Source organism: Poecilia formosa, unplaced genomic scaffold (assembly GCF_000485575.1).
Source record: "Poecilia formosa unplaced genomic scaffold, Poecilia_formosa-5.1.2 Scaffold82, whole genome shotgun sequence".
Taxonomy (NCBI): Eukaryota; Metazoa; Chordata; class Actinopteri; order Cyprinodontiformes; family Poeciliidae; genus Poecilia; species Poecilia formosa.
The window spans coordinates 1,358,076-1,374,098 of NW_006800021.1; the positions used below are offsets into that span (position 1 = coordinate 1,358,076).

Here is a 16,023-nt window from a genome sequence, read left to right on the forward strand (position 1 = left end):
CAGTAGATTTATCACTTTACAAGTCCCTTGTAAGTCTTAACCATTCAGAGTTAAAACAAAGAAATGCTTCAGAATTAGACCCAATTCGCATCACGTTAAAGCTTTATTACACCACAGTGAGCAGATCCCATTGGCAAAAAAGAAAAGGAAAACTGGGTGAAGAACCGACCACCAGGTTTTTGCTGATGAGCCTCACTTAGCTTGATTGGGAGGCTGGTTGTAGATGAAGTGTTGAGAGACTTCATTGCTCCCATCAAAAGGTTCTTCATTCAGTCTCATTCTGCCACTAGAGAGCAGATCAGGGACAAACAGCTCTAGGAAAACATCACGCTTAGGACCAGTGGTACACCGTTCCTTCTGGTGTGGTAACGTTACATTAGAGATCAGGAACTTGTAAATGATAAAAATAATAAATTAGCAATTATTAGATGACATAACTTTTATTAATGTTTTATTTTTAGGGGTAAATGTCCTTTTCACATGCCTCACTGTAGTTTTGGTCCACTGCTTACCATGGTTAATAACCTTGTTCATACATGGCAGTGGTGTAGGAGTAATGCCCAACTTTAAGCTGCTGTTGCACCGATTCCTGTACACAGTCGACCCGATTCACAGGGATTTGGCACCACAGTCGCCCATGAAGAGCAAAAAATCTGCGAATACTTTAGAAATCGTTTTAGCCAACTGTAGCAGCAGATTTACAGTCTTTGATATATTCGCTCTCGGGGTCACAGCCAATCAATGCAAAGGAAAATAAATGTCACTCTTGGACTGGCTGCTTTGCAAATGCCAGCCAAAAGTGTGTCAACTAGCATTTTGCATTTCAGCTACCAAGCTGCATTTTCCTGCAAATATTTTAGGCATGCTCAACAAAACAATCTGCGAATAGGCAAATCTTCCACTAAAATCCACAAATGGGTGAATCCTAAAATACTGAACCGTGAATAGGCGGGGCTCTGCTGTGCCGATGAAACATGTCACGTAGATCTTAATGTGAAGATATAAATGCCATTTGGCAGAACATCGAGTCCTTTCACGTTATTGAAGTGTGTTTTTGCTTTTGATGTTCTCCGGATTTGCATATTGAATGCACTGATGTCAAGGGTGTGAAGTTCACACTGTTCTACTCCATCAGGACTGAGTGTGTTGCTTTTGCTGCATATTTATTAGCACTGTTAATAAATATGCAGCAGATGTTTTCAAGATGTCTTTAAAAAATCTGTGGCAACCTGATTTATTGAGTGGTCAAATTGTGCCTGTTTCAGTGTGAAATATTAATATAATGCTGTCTAATGTTTCATTGGCATTAAAACAAGATGCAGAGCACAAGAGGGGCATTAGGCAGTCGTTGCAACATCTTCATAACTCTGCACTAATTTACTGAAAACTTTATCAATCTAAGGGAATAATGTATTTCCATTTGTGCATTTGTATTTCCAACACATAATCTCACTCATCAGATTTTCCTTACGCATAAGGAAAACCATATTTTTTCTTACGAGTAGGACAGATAAGAGTATAGTGCATTGTGGTGTTCTTTGAGTGAGAAAGCTGAGCACAAACGAAAACCTTGACAGGCAGGTCACTTAAAGGGAAAAGGAAGAAACAATAAAAAGACAGCTAACTGACCGTTTTATGAAAGCTTTCTCCTGCCGGGCAGGGCAGGCGAAGCAGTTGACAAAGCAACCTGAAAAAAACTTTTACAAACCAAACATCTCTTTGAGTTTGCAGGAAAACAGCCTTGTTTGCCGGAGTTGAGGGGGAAGAAAAAGTGGCACCAAGGTTGTTGGGTGTATAAAGCTTTCTTAGACATTAAGTGTTATCACTTAGGAAGAAGAAAAATACATATATATATAAAAAATTAAGCAAAGTCAGACTGGGTCCATTTCTTTTGATTGTGTGTTTATATTCCACGCAAGAGGAGTTTGTTTCTAGATCGTTTCTCAGCGTTAGCTTTAACAAGTTTGTGCAAGAAGCACTTGTGTAGCTTAATGAATTCTTGGCCTAAGAAGTAGTTTTAAATAGCTGAAGGAGGTTACTGCACAGCTTGCGGTGCTGATGAGAAACCAAGAGACGCAGACATCAAATGTAGATAATTAATTCTCAAAAGCATCACATTTCTGACAGTGCTGCAGCATTGCCTCTGAAGGGTCAGTTAACAAACCGACTGCTGCTATTGCTAATGATGTACTGAATAAAGAGAAGCTCAAAAGAAGAGGAGCTTTTTGAAAAAGAAAAAAAAAACATTTTCTTAAGCATATCGAAATGAGAGAGCAAATGTACAAATTGGTGTGTTTTGCTCTCTCAACTTTCAAAATAGTTTTTTCTTCTTTAAACAATAAACTTCATAGATGCAGGTTAGAGGCTTACAGGTGTTAGATTTTACATTTATAAGGAAGTTGACTGGTGGCAGAATGGTTCGATTGGGTGTGTAGCTGGAAACGGTTTGAAACTTAGGAACTTAGCAGATGGCTGGAAGGTCCGTCCATCTGTCACTGCATTTCAAGGCCTGGCTTCACTGAGATGAGCTGGTAAAATGAACCTTTTGGAGAAAAGAGTAGAGTTAGCATTTCCACAGAGGAAATACTGTTTCTTTCTTCTTTAATAAATGGCCATCTATGCAAACTTTCTGAGAGAGCCAACGGTGCTGAGGGCCCATTAACATTTGAACTGTGGGCACATTTTCTTTGACTTGGTAAATTTCTTTAGAATTCAATAAATCGAGTTACTGCCCAGTCATGATTACATACCCTGAGAGGGGTTTTGTGATCCAATTTTTGTTATTTTGAGGAAAAACTCATAAAAAATGTAAATCTAAAGGAATGTTTGACAAATAAACCATTTGTTTTTATTAGTTAGTCTATACAATATGTTTTCTTATTCTGTGTATTTTAGTCCACCTATTGTTGTCTTTGTCTCTTGTCGGATCCTCGTCGAATGTCATTTGTCGTTTGTCCGCCTGCCATCACAGTCGTACTGTAAAGTCCTGTGTTGGTTAGCTCTCTCTTTCAGTCCTCAGTTTTTCAGTTGCTACCAGTATTAGCTGTGCGCTAACTCTCTGCCGTGCCGCCTGTGTTGGACTGTGTTTGAGCTCCCCTATTAAATCATCTTCATCATCATCGCCATCATCTGGGTCTCCGTGTTCATTCTCACCACCACTAACCACACCCCATGACAAAACGGACATTGGATTCTACAAGATTGCAATTTATTACTTGACTAAATTATTAAATTCACTCGTATATCTATAATTCAAAACTTGCAAGCTTCGAGGAGGAGTAAAATAACAAACTGTTACCTTTCTCTTGTTGTCTCTTTTTCTCGACAACAGGTATTTTGTCCCAACACAAATAAGCATTAATCTTAGGATGTTAAGATTTTTCCCTTATAAATTAATTATGTTTCTGGCTGTACAAAACTTACATTTTCTTCCATTTACTAGTCAGGCCACACAACTCGTGTGTAAAGGTTCAGGGCGGCGCTTGGCATTACAACGTGCTGATACCTGGGATCAGATAAGGATATTAAAAATAGAAATAATCAAAAGTTCATCAGTGATGTCTGAAGTGCTCTTCACATTTATTGGCACCCCTGGCTAAGATGTGTAACAGAAATAAAAAACAAACCCCTGAAAAGTAACTGCTTATCACAGTCGCATCTCTCACTGAAAATGTTACAAAAAGCCAGCCTTTCCATTTGTTCAATGGGGGACAAAAGCAAGGTTGGACTCAACATCCCGCAGTCTCACAAACAAATCACAGTTTGTGAGACTGAAGAGTCGCGTTTCTCACCAGGTGGCCAGCAAACACAGGAGCACCACAGGGGATTAGATTCTCAGGACTCATTTTCACTAGTTACACCTCAGACTTCCTGCAGCATTTTCACAGAAATACTTTGACAACTCTGCAATCATCCGGTGCAGAAGAGAGGGACAAAAAGCCGAGGACAGAGAGCTGGTGGACTTATGCTCTTTAATGTGAGCAAAACAAAGGAGGTGATCTTAGATTTCAGGAGCAACTATTTGATTCTGTCAGCCTTGTCCTGGAGAGTCATCCTCTGGATATCAACATTGCAGGAAACACTAAGCGTCATCTTCATCAAACTGTCTTACACCATAGTATCTTCAGTCAGAGGCATCTTCAGAAACACTGGAACGTTGATCACTGCATGACTTCCTTCTTGTAGGTGTGTCAAAATAATTTTCATTTTGAGCCATATCAAGATTATGAAGGTCCTCAATGGTGCCTTATAAAGTGTTATCTTGATTGTTTTATGTATGTGTCCCTTTAGAGTCTAGAGGGCCACCTAAAGAGACATCCAGTCAAACTCGACTTTGACACTTGTGCTCTAAAATAATTCGTAGAAGAAATGGGAGTAATGTAAGTTACAGCAACTGGTTATTTCCTTTAGGGAATAATAAAGTATAAATAAAGTATTTTTTAAATTGAACTGAATGGTTAAAAAAAAATGCCGTAATGCTTTCATTTACAATTTTCTACCCGACTTAACCAGGCGTTGCTATAACAGTGGTAGGCAGTGTGACTAAACCTTGACTAACACAAATATATCCATTCATCTAGATGTACTCATTATTCGCCTTTGTTTTAAAACATGTAAAACCTTCCCTGACTTTACTCAACGTGTCAGTCTTGACTGTCTACAAGGTCTGTAGTCATAGCAACAGCCCAAACCTCTACACAGCAGAACTAAAGTGAGCACCACACTGCAACTTCCCGAGCAGCGAACCGCTATGAAGCTTCTGCATGAGTCATTAAAAACAGGTCAACTCTTAACATGGTGTCATCTCCTTCCTTTCCAAAGGGCTGAACCCATTCTGACCCGGATGAAGGAGGATCACACACGCATTATTCTCCCTGCCATCGACAACATCAAGTACAACACCTTCGAGGTGCAGCAGTATGCCAACGCCGCCCACGGCTACAACTGGGGTTTATGGTGCATGTACATCATCCCGCCGCAAGAGTGGCTGGACAAGGGCGATGAGACGGCCCCCATCAGGTGAGGGCACGAGCCAGAGAACGGCCTCCATTATAGATGAGGATGTTTGATGAAATATGGATAGCTTTGGGATATGACTTATTCATGTATAGAGCCATCAAACTGTGGGGATCCGTGGTTCAGTGTGCTGCACACAAATAAAGCCGTCCCGTAGTAAGCTGTCTAATTAATATGACGAACGCCTTCATTCTGATGCAGGATCAGGAGGCCATTTTTGATGAGGTGTCATTAGTGTAATTGTGAGTTCCATCACCCCCCACCAACACGTGACCTTCAACCCCCAGCCGGAGGACAGGGAAGCATAGAATATTTTGGTCCATAAGAAGCACAGTATAGAAAGTACAAACTTCACTGTGTGAGCAGAAGAAGGACTGCAGTGACTAGTTATCACCATCAAGGTACTCTAAGGTTTTAAAAAGTTATAGATTCAAAACTTTACAAAAAAAAAGAAGAAAAGTTACATCAAACAGTTCTTACGTGAAGTGATGTTTCTTTGAGACACCCTAAGGACTACCAAGCAGTATGAAACTTTTATTGAAAAATAATGTGTTTACATATTTGTTAAAATTACCACTATGACCTGACAGGGTAATGTGAGGAAGAAGTAATATGAGATGATGAGCCACTTACAGCATCTGAATGTGACTGTGTTGTTTAGTCATTTGCATAATACAGAATAAATTATGTTCCTTTTTGTTAAAAAAATAAACAAGTATGCAGTACTGTAAAAAATTATCCTCAACCTTACATTTGGTTTCATTATCAAACAAAATGTAATAAATGGCAAAGATAACCTGAGCTGTCTGGCAGTATAACATAAGAAATTCACAAACAGGTGAGAATCAAAGTCACTGGTTTCTGTCAGTCTGGGAAAGGTCACAAACCCAGAACAATAGTTCTACGCATTGTGGGCAGGAATGTCCAATTACTGGTTGTTAGGCTCAGGAAGCAATTTCTTTTTTTCATAGAGCGAGGTTTGTTTGGATAGCTTTTCCCTTCTCTATTAACAGTCATAATTTATGCATTTACTCAGATTACCTTCATTAGAAAAGCCGATTTGTATGATCTGAAGCATTTATTTGAGTTTATGGCAAAAGCAAAAACAGACCATTTTTTGAGAGAGCAAGCTATAAATATGGTATAAATGGACAACGCACAAAGAAGTCTAATTTGCAGGAGCCACAACTTTAAAACAACAACAAAAAAAAGAACTGAGGAGGTCAAAGGTTTCGTGCTGTTTGATCTGTTACTGGAATATCAAGTAAGGTTTCCAGTACTAGCATCTAAATTACAATAACATACATTCCAATGATTATCCTCTGAGGTTATTTCATTATTACAAATAAACAAAACATTGACTTTTTCATTTTGAGCAAGAAAAACAAGAAGAAAACTTCAAGCTACTGACTGACCACAGTTTGTCCATACACGCTTCCTCTTCTCAGACGCTGATGACAGCTCGGTGCGTGGAGCAAAGTGTCGTGCGTCTCTTCAAAGCTTCGTAAAAAAACAAGACATCACTGCGTGTCAGCCGCTTGGCATGTGGTGCACAAGCGGCTCAAGAGGAGTTTCAGATGCCACGGAGTTGGTTCCATTTCCCTGTTGACAATCGGCTACCAGCAGACGGATCGCCTCGGGGGGCGGCTGAAGTGTGTCGGCTGTGTGGATCTCTATTGGAAATCGCTATGCCGCTAGTTTTCTCAGGGTCTGTGTCCATCAGTGACAGAAGCTCTGTCATCCTCAGAGGTCACTCTAACAGGCCTCTCTTTTTATGGTTGTTTGGATGGATTGAATCACACACACACAAAAAAATTTGCAAACGGATGCGAGAATGTGCAAAGCTGTCACTTTCTGAAAGGACAGGAGATTGAAACCATTTCAGAGACGTGACAGAGACGGACAAAGGCTTTCATCTGCAACTGCTGTGATTACTGACGGCTCGCTAAAATGGAGACGACAGAACGGAAATATTGTAGAGATGGCAACCGAGTGTATTTTCTAGAGGGGGCAAATAGGAAATACTCAACTTAAGTAGAATAACAATTTCCCAAGTGGAAAAGAAAAGTGTGTTTATGTTCTTGTACGGCCAAAATGATAGAGTCCAAAATCATTTTGGGAAAGATGCACAAAGCTTTTCAGTGTGCCACTTACTTGAGCATGATGCAAATGGACAGAATACATACATAGTGGATCATTTTGACTTAAGATATTACATTATTCATAACATGAACCTGATGTCAGCTAAGGTCAGCATTCCCTGCACATTTTTACTTCAAGATGTCATTCAGCTTAAAACTACAGCTAAAATCAAACCAGACGTCAGCTGCTTTGTTTCATTGTTAGGTGTGGAAGTTGTTCCTGCAGGTAAAAGATTTATCCATTTTCTGCACAAGTTGTTAAAAAAATGTCAGAGGTATCGCAGAAACTGTAAGAAGTTTCTTGAACCGATACCATTTTGTAAAGCAATATGTTAGCTGTTCATTTACGTCACCAAACAGAGAGCCGGGCTTCAGCACATAACAGGAAGGTGGAAGACATTACAACAATGTTGCTTTGTTTGATCCTTTTGAGTGGAAATTCTTGATCTGTTACGGAAAATCGCCCTTCACACACCTTGTGACATCATCCATGATGTGGGCCTGATAAGGCTGCTCTGTTTTAACCATGAACTATTACATGATTGAACAATTCAGCACATCTGATGATAAATCAATGATTTTTTTGTCACCATTTTTAAATTTGAGACATTTGTTGAATATTTTGAAATCATCTTAAAGAATTTTTTTTTTTATATATAATAAGTTCCATTCAAGGACGACGGAAGGGAAGTTATAGAGACGATCTGCAAGATCCCCGTGTTGCTGAAAATATGTGAAAATAAATAAATGAATAACAAGGACAATATCACAAGTGATGTTTTAGCTTATATTACATTCACAGTTTGACATGGGTATGGTTTATCAAATTTGCTTTAGCTGTATTCGCCATTTTCCAACCTATTGCAATAAATGGACATCATTGCAATGGGACTGCACACTGGCCTGGCTGTGCGAAAAAAAAAAAAAAAAGAAGCGGTATCAGCAGATCAAAGAGTTCAGAATCTGGCTACAGAATTATGAATGATGCATCTCACTTCTCGATGATTCATGTTGCTCTGTCCCATTCTGTATTACTTGCTATACTGCAAGCAGTATGAGCAAGTATTAGGGCATGGGATGGGTTGACCCCTGCAGGCTCACCATCTGCACTCCAAAAATAACCAAACCATGTGACGGTGAATCAGTAAAACACCTCAACACCAGCAAGAGAGCCACTTTTTTTGTACAAGAACTTTCATTCAAGTTACTACCCTCAAGCATAGCATAGCAACTAACTCTTTTTTTCTTTTTGTCAGAGTGACTCCTTATTTCTTTTCTTTTAGCTAATTTATCTCTGCTTCCAGATTGCTGCTGTAACATCTCAGCTCAGAACGAGCAAATTAAGAGGTGATTGTTGAAGCCACTTCAGATGTATGGAGTTTAGCCTCTGTTTTCTTTTTTTTTCTTTTTTTATTTTTAGGAGGAACAGATGGCTCTAATTATTCACATAATTGGCTTCAGTTAATTGGCTCTAGTAAGGGGGAATTACCTTAATATTGCGCTTTTGATCACCTTGCACATCAAACAGAATGAGAACAGCATGGAACTTTGATAGGAACTACTTTACACTGCTTAAAATCGCCGATATGTACATCGCGCCTTCGGTGCCGACCGCTCCGCCGCTCCGAGGACGTCTCCGCGGCGGCGTCCGTTTGGAGAAGAGTCAGAGCCGCGGATTACGGCGCTAAGGTGCCGAATCTGTCCTTACGCACGCAGAGATGGCGCTGACGCTGCCAGGGAAAGCTCTGCCCAGACGATTTCACGCAAAGTTTGTGGGGTGTGGAGCGGCGCGGCAGGTGGCCTGTCGAAAGGACGAGAGAGGCCGAGACCAATAGGGCTGAGTGTCTTTCGTTTTATCTGCGCAAACGAGATACTTAAAAGGCTCCTGGTTGCTCGCTTAAAATGTAAGCAAGACTTTATTTTCATTATGTCAGGAACCATAAGTGTGCCTGTGTAAGTTAGCAGGCATAAACAATTATACACAGTGTCAGTTTTTGACAAAAAAAAAAGAAAGAAAAAAGGTTTGCTCTTTTAGATCAAGTTATATAATCGCATGGAAGAGGGGGAGAAGTAAGCCACCGCTCTCTCAATTTTAACATTACTTTTGCGCCTCAGTGTCTGAAGTGTTCTGATTTGAGCGCGGAAGATTAATTTGACACAAGACACTTACCATAAATACCACGATTCAAAGCCATTTAAACCATATCAACAATAGTTTCGTAAAGGAGCTTTTGATATACAACTCAACTTTCTGAGTTGTCTTTTTTTTTTTTTTAATCCAGGATGTTCAAAATAAAACTCAAAGAGATGGCTTACACTGTGTTTTATCTGAAGTCTGAGCTTAAAAGCCTCTTTCACTTTGGCTCTCTTCGCTGTACGAACCGGTGCACTCTCTTAGTACAGAGTCAATAAATCACAATGCAGCCCCAAGAAGCTCTTAAAAGTACCGCCACGTCCCTCTGGCTAAGGCTGAAATGTTCACTATGGAGTGTCTTTATCTATGTAATAACATGCATGGTTAACTCAGTTCAGGAATTATGTTGGATACATGAATTGAGATCATATCTGGTCTCTCCACAGTGTTAATGCTCCCAGTATAAAGGCTCTGACTGAAACACTGGGAAGACTTGGCAGGAGGGAAGCACTAAACATCGAGCTGAGAGGGAAATAAGACTGTTTCATACCCTGCCATCCTTCAGAGCTCTGCGATGTAGAAAATGCCTTAAGTAGTAAAAACATCTCATTGTTTTTTTGTTTTTGTTTTTTTCAGCAAAGTGGGGCATGTATAACGCAGTATTCTTTAATTCTGTCTGAGCTGAAGCTGTTTCATTGAAATTGTAAAAAAAAAAAATGGCAAAAGGGGAGAAAGGAGTTTGTTTCAATCGTTTTGTTGTTTTCTTCACAGTTTTTATTTTTTTGTGGTTGAACTCTTTTATGACTTGTCCCGCCCCTTTACTTTTTCATCCTGACAGCAGTGAAAATGTTCCCCAAAATGGATTTGTCAGGCAAACACTTGACCTGTGTTTAAAGGCCAGTGTTGTTCAGCACAGCCGGTGACAAATGTCATCATAAATAAACCTCCCAGATTTCCGCCTGAACAGGACTTCTGACCAAGACGAGTTTATTTTGTTTTATTCCTTAGGCGTTCCAGCTCAAATCTACCAAAACAAAAAACAATATTATATAACCAGATAAATGACAGATTATTGCATTAGATCAATCGATAGATTTGTTTCTCTAATTTGAGCTTTTAAGTCTTAAACTGCATTAAAATGTTTCAGTTGTTTTGTTTATGGGGAAAAAAAACATAATACATTTTACTTCCACTGAGTTGCAAATCAAAAATTCTTTATTTACTGAATTGCTTGGCATCTAAACAAATGATATGAGTTAATGGTGTTGCTGATTTAGCCAATGCAGATTTGCATTGCGTTAAAAGATAAATTTGCTTATTAAACATAAATTTAGAGTTTGGATTTGGAACCATGTTTTTTTTTCTTTCTTTCTTTCTTTCTTTCTTTCTTTCTTTCTTTCTTTCTGCAGATTTAAAGTACGGGCAATCCATTTCTACACACAGTAGATTTATTTCAGAAATAAAAACTTTTAACTACAGTGTACAAAGACAAAAGTTGATAGCGCCTTGTCAGCAGTTGCTCCAGGACTTTTGCAGAAATTTCTGCTTTTTAATTTGATGTTTTTTGGACTTTGAGCTTTATAAGAAGCAACTAAAATCTCACCTTTTCACCATTTCTTTTGACTGGCTAACGTTTTGAGTTCTTTTCTCTGCAGTGCTTTGTGATATACGCCTTTGAAGTTTCTATATGCATAAAATGTTGCTTACTTCCTTAAGATCATTTCCATGCACAGCTAAGCTCCATATTAGTCATCAAACGCCAAATTATTCATACTGCAAATTATTCATGCCTCAGGCAGACTTAGGCTTAAATTAAGCTTTTAATTTTACCAACATGTTTCAGCTGACTAGCTGGGTTGCTGTTTTTTGAGAAACCCAGCCAGAGTTCACACTTGGCTGGGTGAACTCTGGCGTGAGCTAAAGATTAAGGCGATTGCAAGGAGACCTTCCAACCTCAAAGACTTTTGAGCACATTGGCAAACATTAATGCAGAAAACATAAGTGGAAACTGGCAAAAAAAAGAAGAAAAAAAGCCAGTCATGCCAATCCAACTTTCTACTGATTATTGGGAATATTGTACATTTTTTTACATGCCATTTTTAATTGATTGTAACCAAACAAGAATTTACTTTCCTTTTCTATAATTTTACTTTCTTTCCATAGATGCCAGCCTCATTCTTACCTGTACAAACGTCTTGGTTGAATAAATACTTTTACATCCTGATCTACTGAGGGCATGAAAAATTTGGGTTTAACTGTTTACTCTGAGAAACTCTGTGGCTTCAAAGTGGAAAATAACACATTGTGTTTTATCAGTATTGCAACAGGCCACTTGACCATCAAGTCAACTACAATTTTGGAGACTACATGACATCAATATAAATCGATTATTGATGTAACATTTTGCAGCCTAGAAACATTCCCAGTCATATACACAATACACAACTTCTAATAGAACGCGAGAGATTTTACCTCAGTGAGAATGCAAATATATCAGGTAAAGAAAATGAAAACAAATGGCTCTATTCTAAAAAACTCCACTTCTGTGCCTCCTGTGCTAACAATCCATTGGCCTTACTCATATGTAAATAAGGACAAAGCTACCTGCTTTTAGTGATCTAACTTGCCTTTAGTCCCGTTGCCAAGTGTCCCGATTACTTTGTCGGTGAAGTATCTTTGAGGGCTGCTGCGTCTGAAGAGTGCTTCTCAGAACTCTTGGTGCTCATAAAGTCTTTGCGGTAAAAGCTTCGATAAGCTTTTCTGAGTCGCTCGATGGTTTTTGCTCCTCCGGTTGCCAGCGGCAGGTGGGTCAGCGGTTTTTCTGCCTCGCCCAGGTAGAAACACGCTCTCTCTTGTTTGTTTCAAAATATTTCTTATTAGTTGCGCTCAGTCTCTATATGATGCGGCTCTTGTCTGAGTCCTTTTAGTTAAGAGGGTGCAGCTGGTGTTTGTTAATCAGAATCATGTTGTTTCCCCCCTTAATGAGCCTGGCACCCTAATGCATATGTAACAGAGAAAAATATGCATCGCAGTTTAACTTCAGCCTCAATGAATGCCTTCTATATTAAATAATATCTGTCAGGGATGAATGACAGTCTGCAGCCTGAACACACAATGCACCCAGAGCTTTTATCCATATGCGACTATCTCTTTGTATCGGCTGCAACTCGTCTGAGAAAACGCATATGATTGCATTTATCGTTTCAATAGAAACCATTTTTATCCTAAGCTACTTATAGCGGCTAAAATCCTGTATTTTAGGCCAGTGGTTGCTGTTGTTTCTGGCAGGCACTCAATCAAAATTTGCTATGCCAATATTCAACTTGACTCATAATCATAAAGCCAGTTATTTTCTTTGCAATATCTATTGTTTTGCCATTTCCATTTAGAACCACATAAAATCCAAACCAAGCACAGTAGAAAACCGTTTACCTCCTCCCGCTAGCAACACCCAAACAGAATCACACTTGACCTTAAATAACCCTATGGCCCTCCAGACACAAAATGAAATATGCCCCCTAGTGGCGATAAATACCGGAAAAGCTAAATGGCTCCTACACTACAGCCAAGGTAATCATTGAAACCATTCACTGTTTCATCCCAGTTAGAATGTCATTTAGCTCATCTGTAGCTTTGTCCTTAATTTGCCAAGCGAAAAGAATGATATGAGGACATTTTATGCATCGTGGATCAAGACGTCTCTCGTTTCTGGGTTGGGTCAATAGTCATTTCAGTTTATCAGTTTAGCTGATGTCCTTCATGTCAAGAAGACTGACAAAAGTTACATATAACATTTCTTTGTACAAGCAGAACTTGTGCTCCTGCGAAGTATCTGACTTGTTCCGTCCAAATTCAAACAAATCCGACTATAGTTCTTACAAGATCAACATTTACGGAGAAAATTGACTTTGCCAAATCCAATTAAAAAGAAAAAAAGAACAACTGAAGCCCAGTACTGAAAACTTGAGGCAGCTTTAAAGAAGTATGTTGACTTAGATCAAATTTATCAAGATAGATCAGCATTACTACTTGAGAACGCCACATAAATGAGAAACCATTTCCATATGAATTTTTCTTTTTATACCTGCCTGATGTAAAACTTTAATTTATCAGTTTTAGTCATATGTTCCCTAATCTCTAAAGCTTCTGTCTGTGCTGAGGTGGAAGCTGAACAGAATTCTGAAGCAGACTGCAGTGCAGCACGCAATAAAGTGAAAAATAGATATGGAGGGTCCTTTTGTTGCCCCCGTGCCTCCGTCTCCCAAAAAATAACTTCTGTCTAAGAGATGCTTTGTTTTGAAATGTGATAGTAAAACTCATCCTCTGAGTGCAGATAGAGACTCTGAGCCTTTTTAGGAAGCAGGACCATAAGTAGATTCTCTTCTTACTTCTACATTAGAGGCACATTGGTTGGCTACCGTGGAAGAACCTGAGGAGGAATTTTGGAAGAAAGAGTTTAAAAAGTGTCTTTAAATGTTTTTTTGTTTTTTGTAATCTGTCTTTCTCTGGTTATTCAGGACTCCGGCTATGATTGGCTGCTCCTTTGTGGTCGACCGGGAATACTTTGGAGAGATCGGTCTGCTGGATCCTGGCATGGAGGTGTACGGAGGAGAGAACATCGAGCTGGGCATGCGGGTGAGGGGCTGTGTTATACCACACTGAAAACTGAATACTCTTGTTCCAAACACAGAACAAGAGTATTTATTCCTGTTGGCCGTTGTCACACTTTGTCATATTACAACCAAAAAAATATTTCATTGGGCAACCATATGATTCCAAAATAAAGTATTACATAACTGTGAAGGAGAACTATCTGTGGTTTTAAACACAAATTTGAAGCATGTGGTGTGAATTTGAAGGCAACACTTTTTATTCTAAAATTGCTAAATGAAATCAGTCCATGCTACCAGCTGGCAGCAGAACATATGAATATGGATTTGTGTACATTCATCTCATCCAACTACTGCTCTGTGACGGCAAAGTTGTGGAAAAGTTAACAGCAAGATTAGGTTATAATCCAAACATAGATTATAACCTAATCCAAACACAGAACTGTTCAGTCCGTCATCTGAAAATGGCAAGACTGTGGCACACTTGGAAACCTGCCAATACATGGCAGCGCATGCAACTTAACTTAAGCCGAGGAGACCAGACTGGAGTACGTTATTGTAACAATACGAGAAACGTTCCATGGATGTACTTTTCCAAAGGAGCTGCATGTTATCACAGGGGATTTATAATGCAGCTTGATTTCTGGTGAGAATTTGATTTGTCTTAATTAAAAGGCAGCGGATTAGAAGGGGGGTAAAAGTTTTTCTGAGATTTTCTGCAATAAAAAACAAACTTTTAATTAGATCTTTTTTCTTTCTTTTTTTTTAAGCTGGATGATTTTGTGTCAAATCCCAGCCTCCACAAAAACGCTGTAATTAGAAATCCAATAATTTGTGTCGGTGTAGGGTTGAACGGCTTTTCCGCGACTGTTTGTGAAATTTATTTTCTGACTTTTTAAAAGCACTTTTAATGGAGTTTTGAATGTTTCTCTGCCTAAGGGATGAAGCTTAGCATACAAAACCCAAGGGGTGCCAAAGGAAGCTATGATGACACATTTAAGTTCCTTTAGTTGGGAGTAGAAGGGGGAAAAAATCCCCATAATGCAAATCTTCAACCAACCCATAGAGCTCTAAAGCTGGTATAGGGAAAAAAAAATGCAAATCTCCTTTTTTTCGCTGCTACTTTGAGTTGAATTTAACGCTTCATGTGAGCGGGTGGCATGCTGAAGAATTGGTTAGCTTTTAAATTCAGAAAATGTTTCTCTCCAGCCGAGTGGAACCGCTCTGAATCCGGACGCCCTCCTTGGGATTATTGGAGAGAGGAACGCTCGAAAGATCCAACTCCTCATTTTACATCGACTCCCCTACGCCCGTTTCAGAATCTCGAGATGGCTTTAATGACACATCTGAGGTGCTTGGTGCTTTACTAAAAAAAAAAAAAAAAAGCACTTGAACTGAGGTTGGAGAATGGATCTTGGGTTACAAATTGCTGCAGTGCTTTATTGGAGCCAGAGACATTTATGGTTGTTGATGACCATTTCAAAGCCCCCCATTATACCCCACTGAGTAGCTTTCCTTCTATATAAATAGCATGTTTTTGCTGCCAGCTGCAGTAATGATACAGTCATCTGGCCTCTCGTGTTTCTAGCTGATCGTTGTACTGCCGTTATCATAGAGTGATAACTCAGCAGTTTCTGTTGTGTCTCAGCCTCCCCCGGGGTTAGGCACTGTTTTGTCATTCCGGGAAGCCGCTTGGGCACCTCAGGAAACCACACTGCTGTGTCAGATGAGGTTTGTGGGCAAGATCCATTCAGCTACAGGAGCTGGAAAAAAAAAAAAAAAAAACTTAAAATGGACCCACATTTTTACACCTTTAAGGAAAAACACCACTTCATCCTGCAGATGATGTGTTGAGACTGTCTGACATACATCAATATGATCAATTTGTTTAGATGTATGGCGATACATGTTAAATAACGCTCTTTAAAACAAATTATCCTTGGTTTGTTTGCTTGAAATTCATTAAGTTATTGAATGGTGGGTTATAACCTACTGTACTGGGTGTTAAACTTATAATATTTTATTCTTAGAAGTAGATTGCATGTTTTAGACCTTCAATTAGTCAGTAGCTTTGGTCACACAGGTAACATTTGTTCTTAACCCTCAGAGAGAGTAGAGTAGG

At 39.2% G+C, this 16,023-nt stretch overlaps 1 protein-coding gene across 2 annotated transcripts in view; it reads left to right on the forward strand.

The window, feature by feature from the left end:
* Positions 1-13,968, forward strand: part of galnt9 (polypeptide N-acetylgalactosaminyltransferase 9) — a 77,375-nt gene extending 63,407 nt beyond the window's left edge. For both annotated transcript variants that reach the window (XM_007557042.2, XM_016673823.1), the window contains 2 exons: positions 4,822-5,019; positions 13,809-13,968. In XM_007557042.2, coding sequence (XP_007557104.1) covers positions 4,822-5,019; positions 13,809-13,953 — 343 coding nt within the window. In that variant the 3' untranslated portion in view covers positions 13,954-13,968. The remainder of the gene's footprint in view (positions 1-4,821; positions 5,020-13,808) is intronic.
* The last annotated feature ends 2,055 nt before the right edge of the window (positions 13,969-16,023 follow it).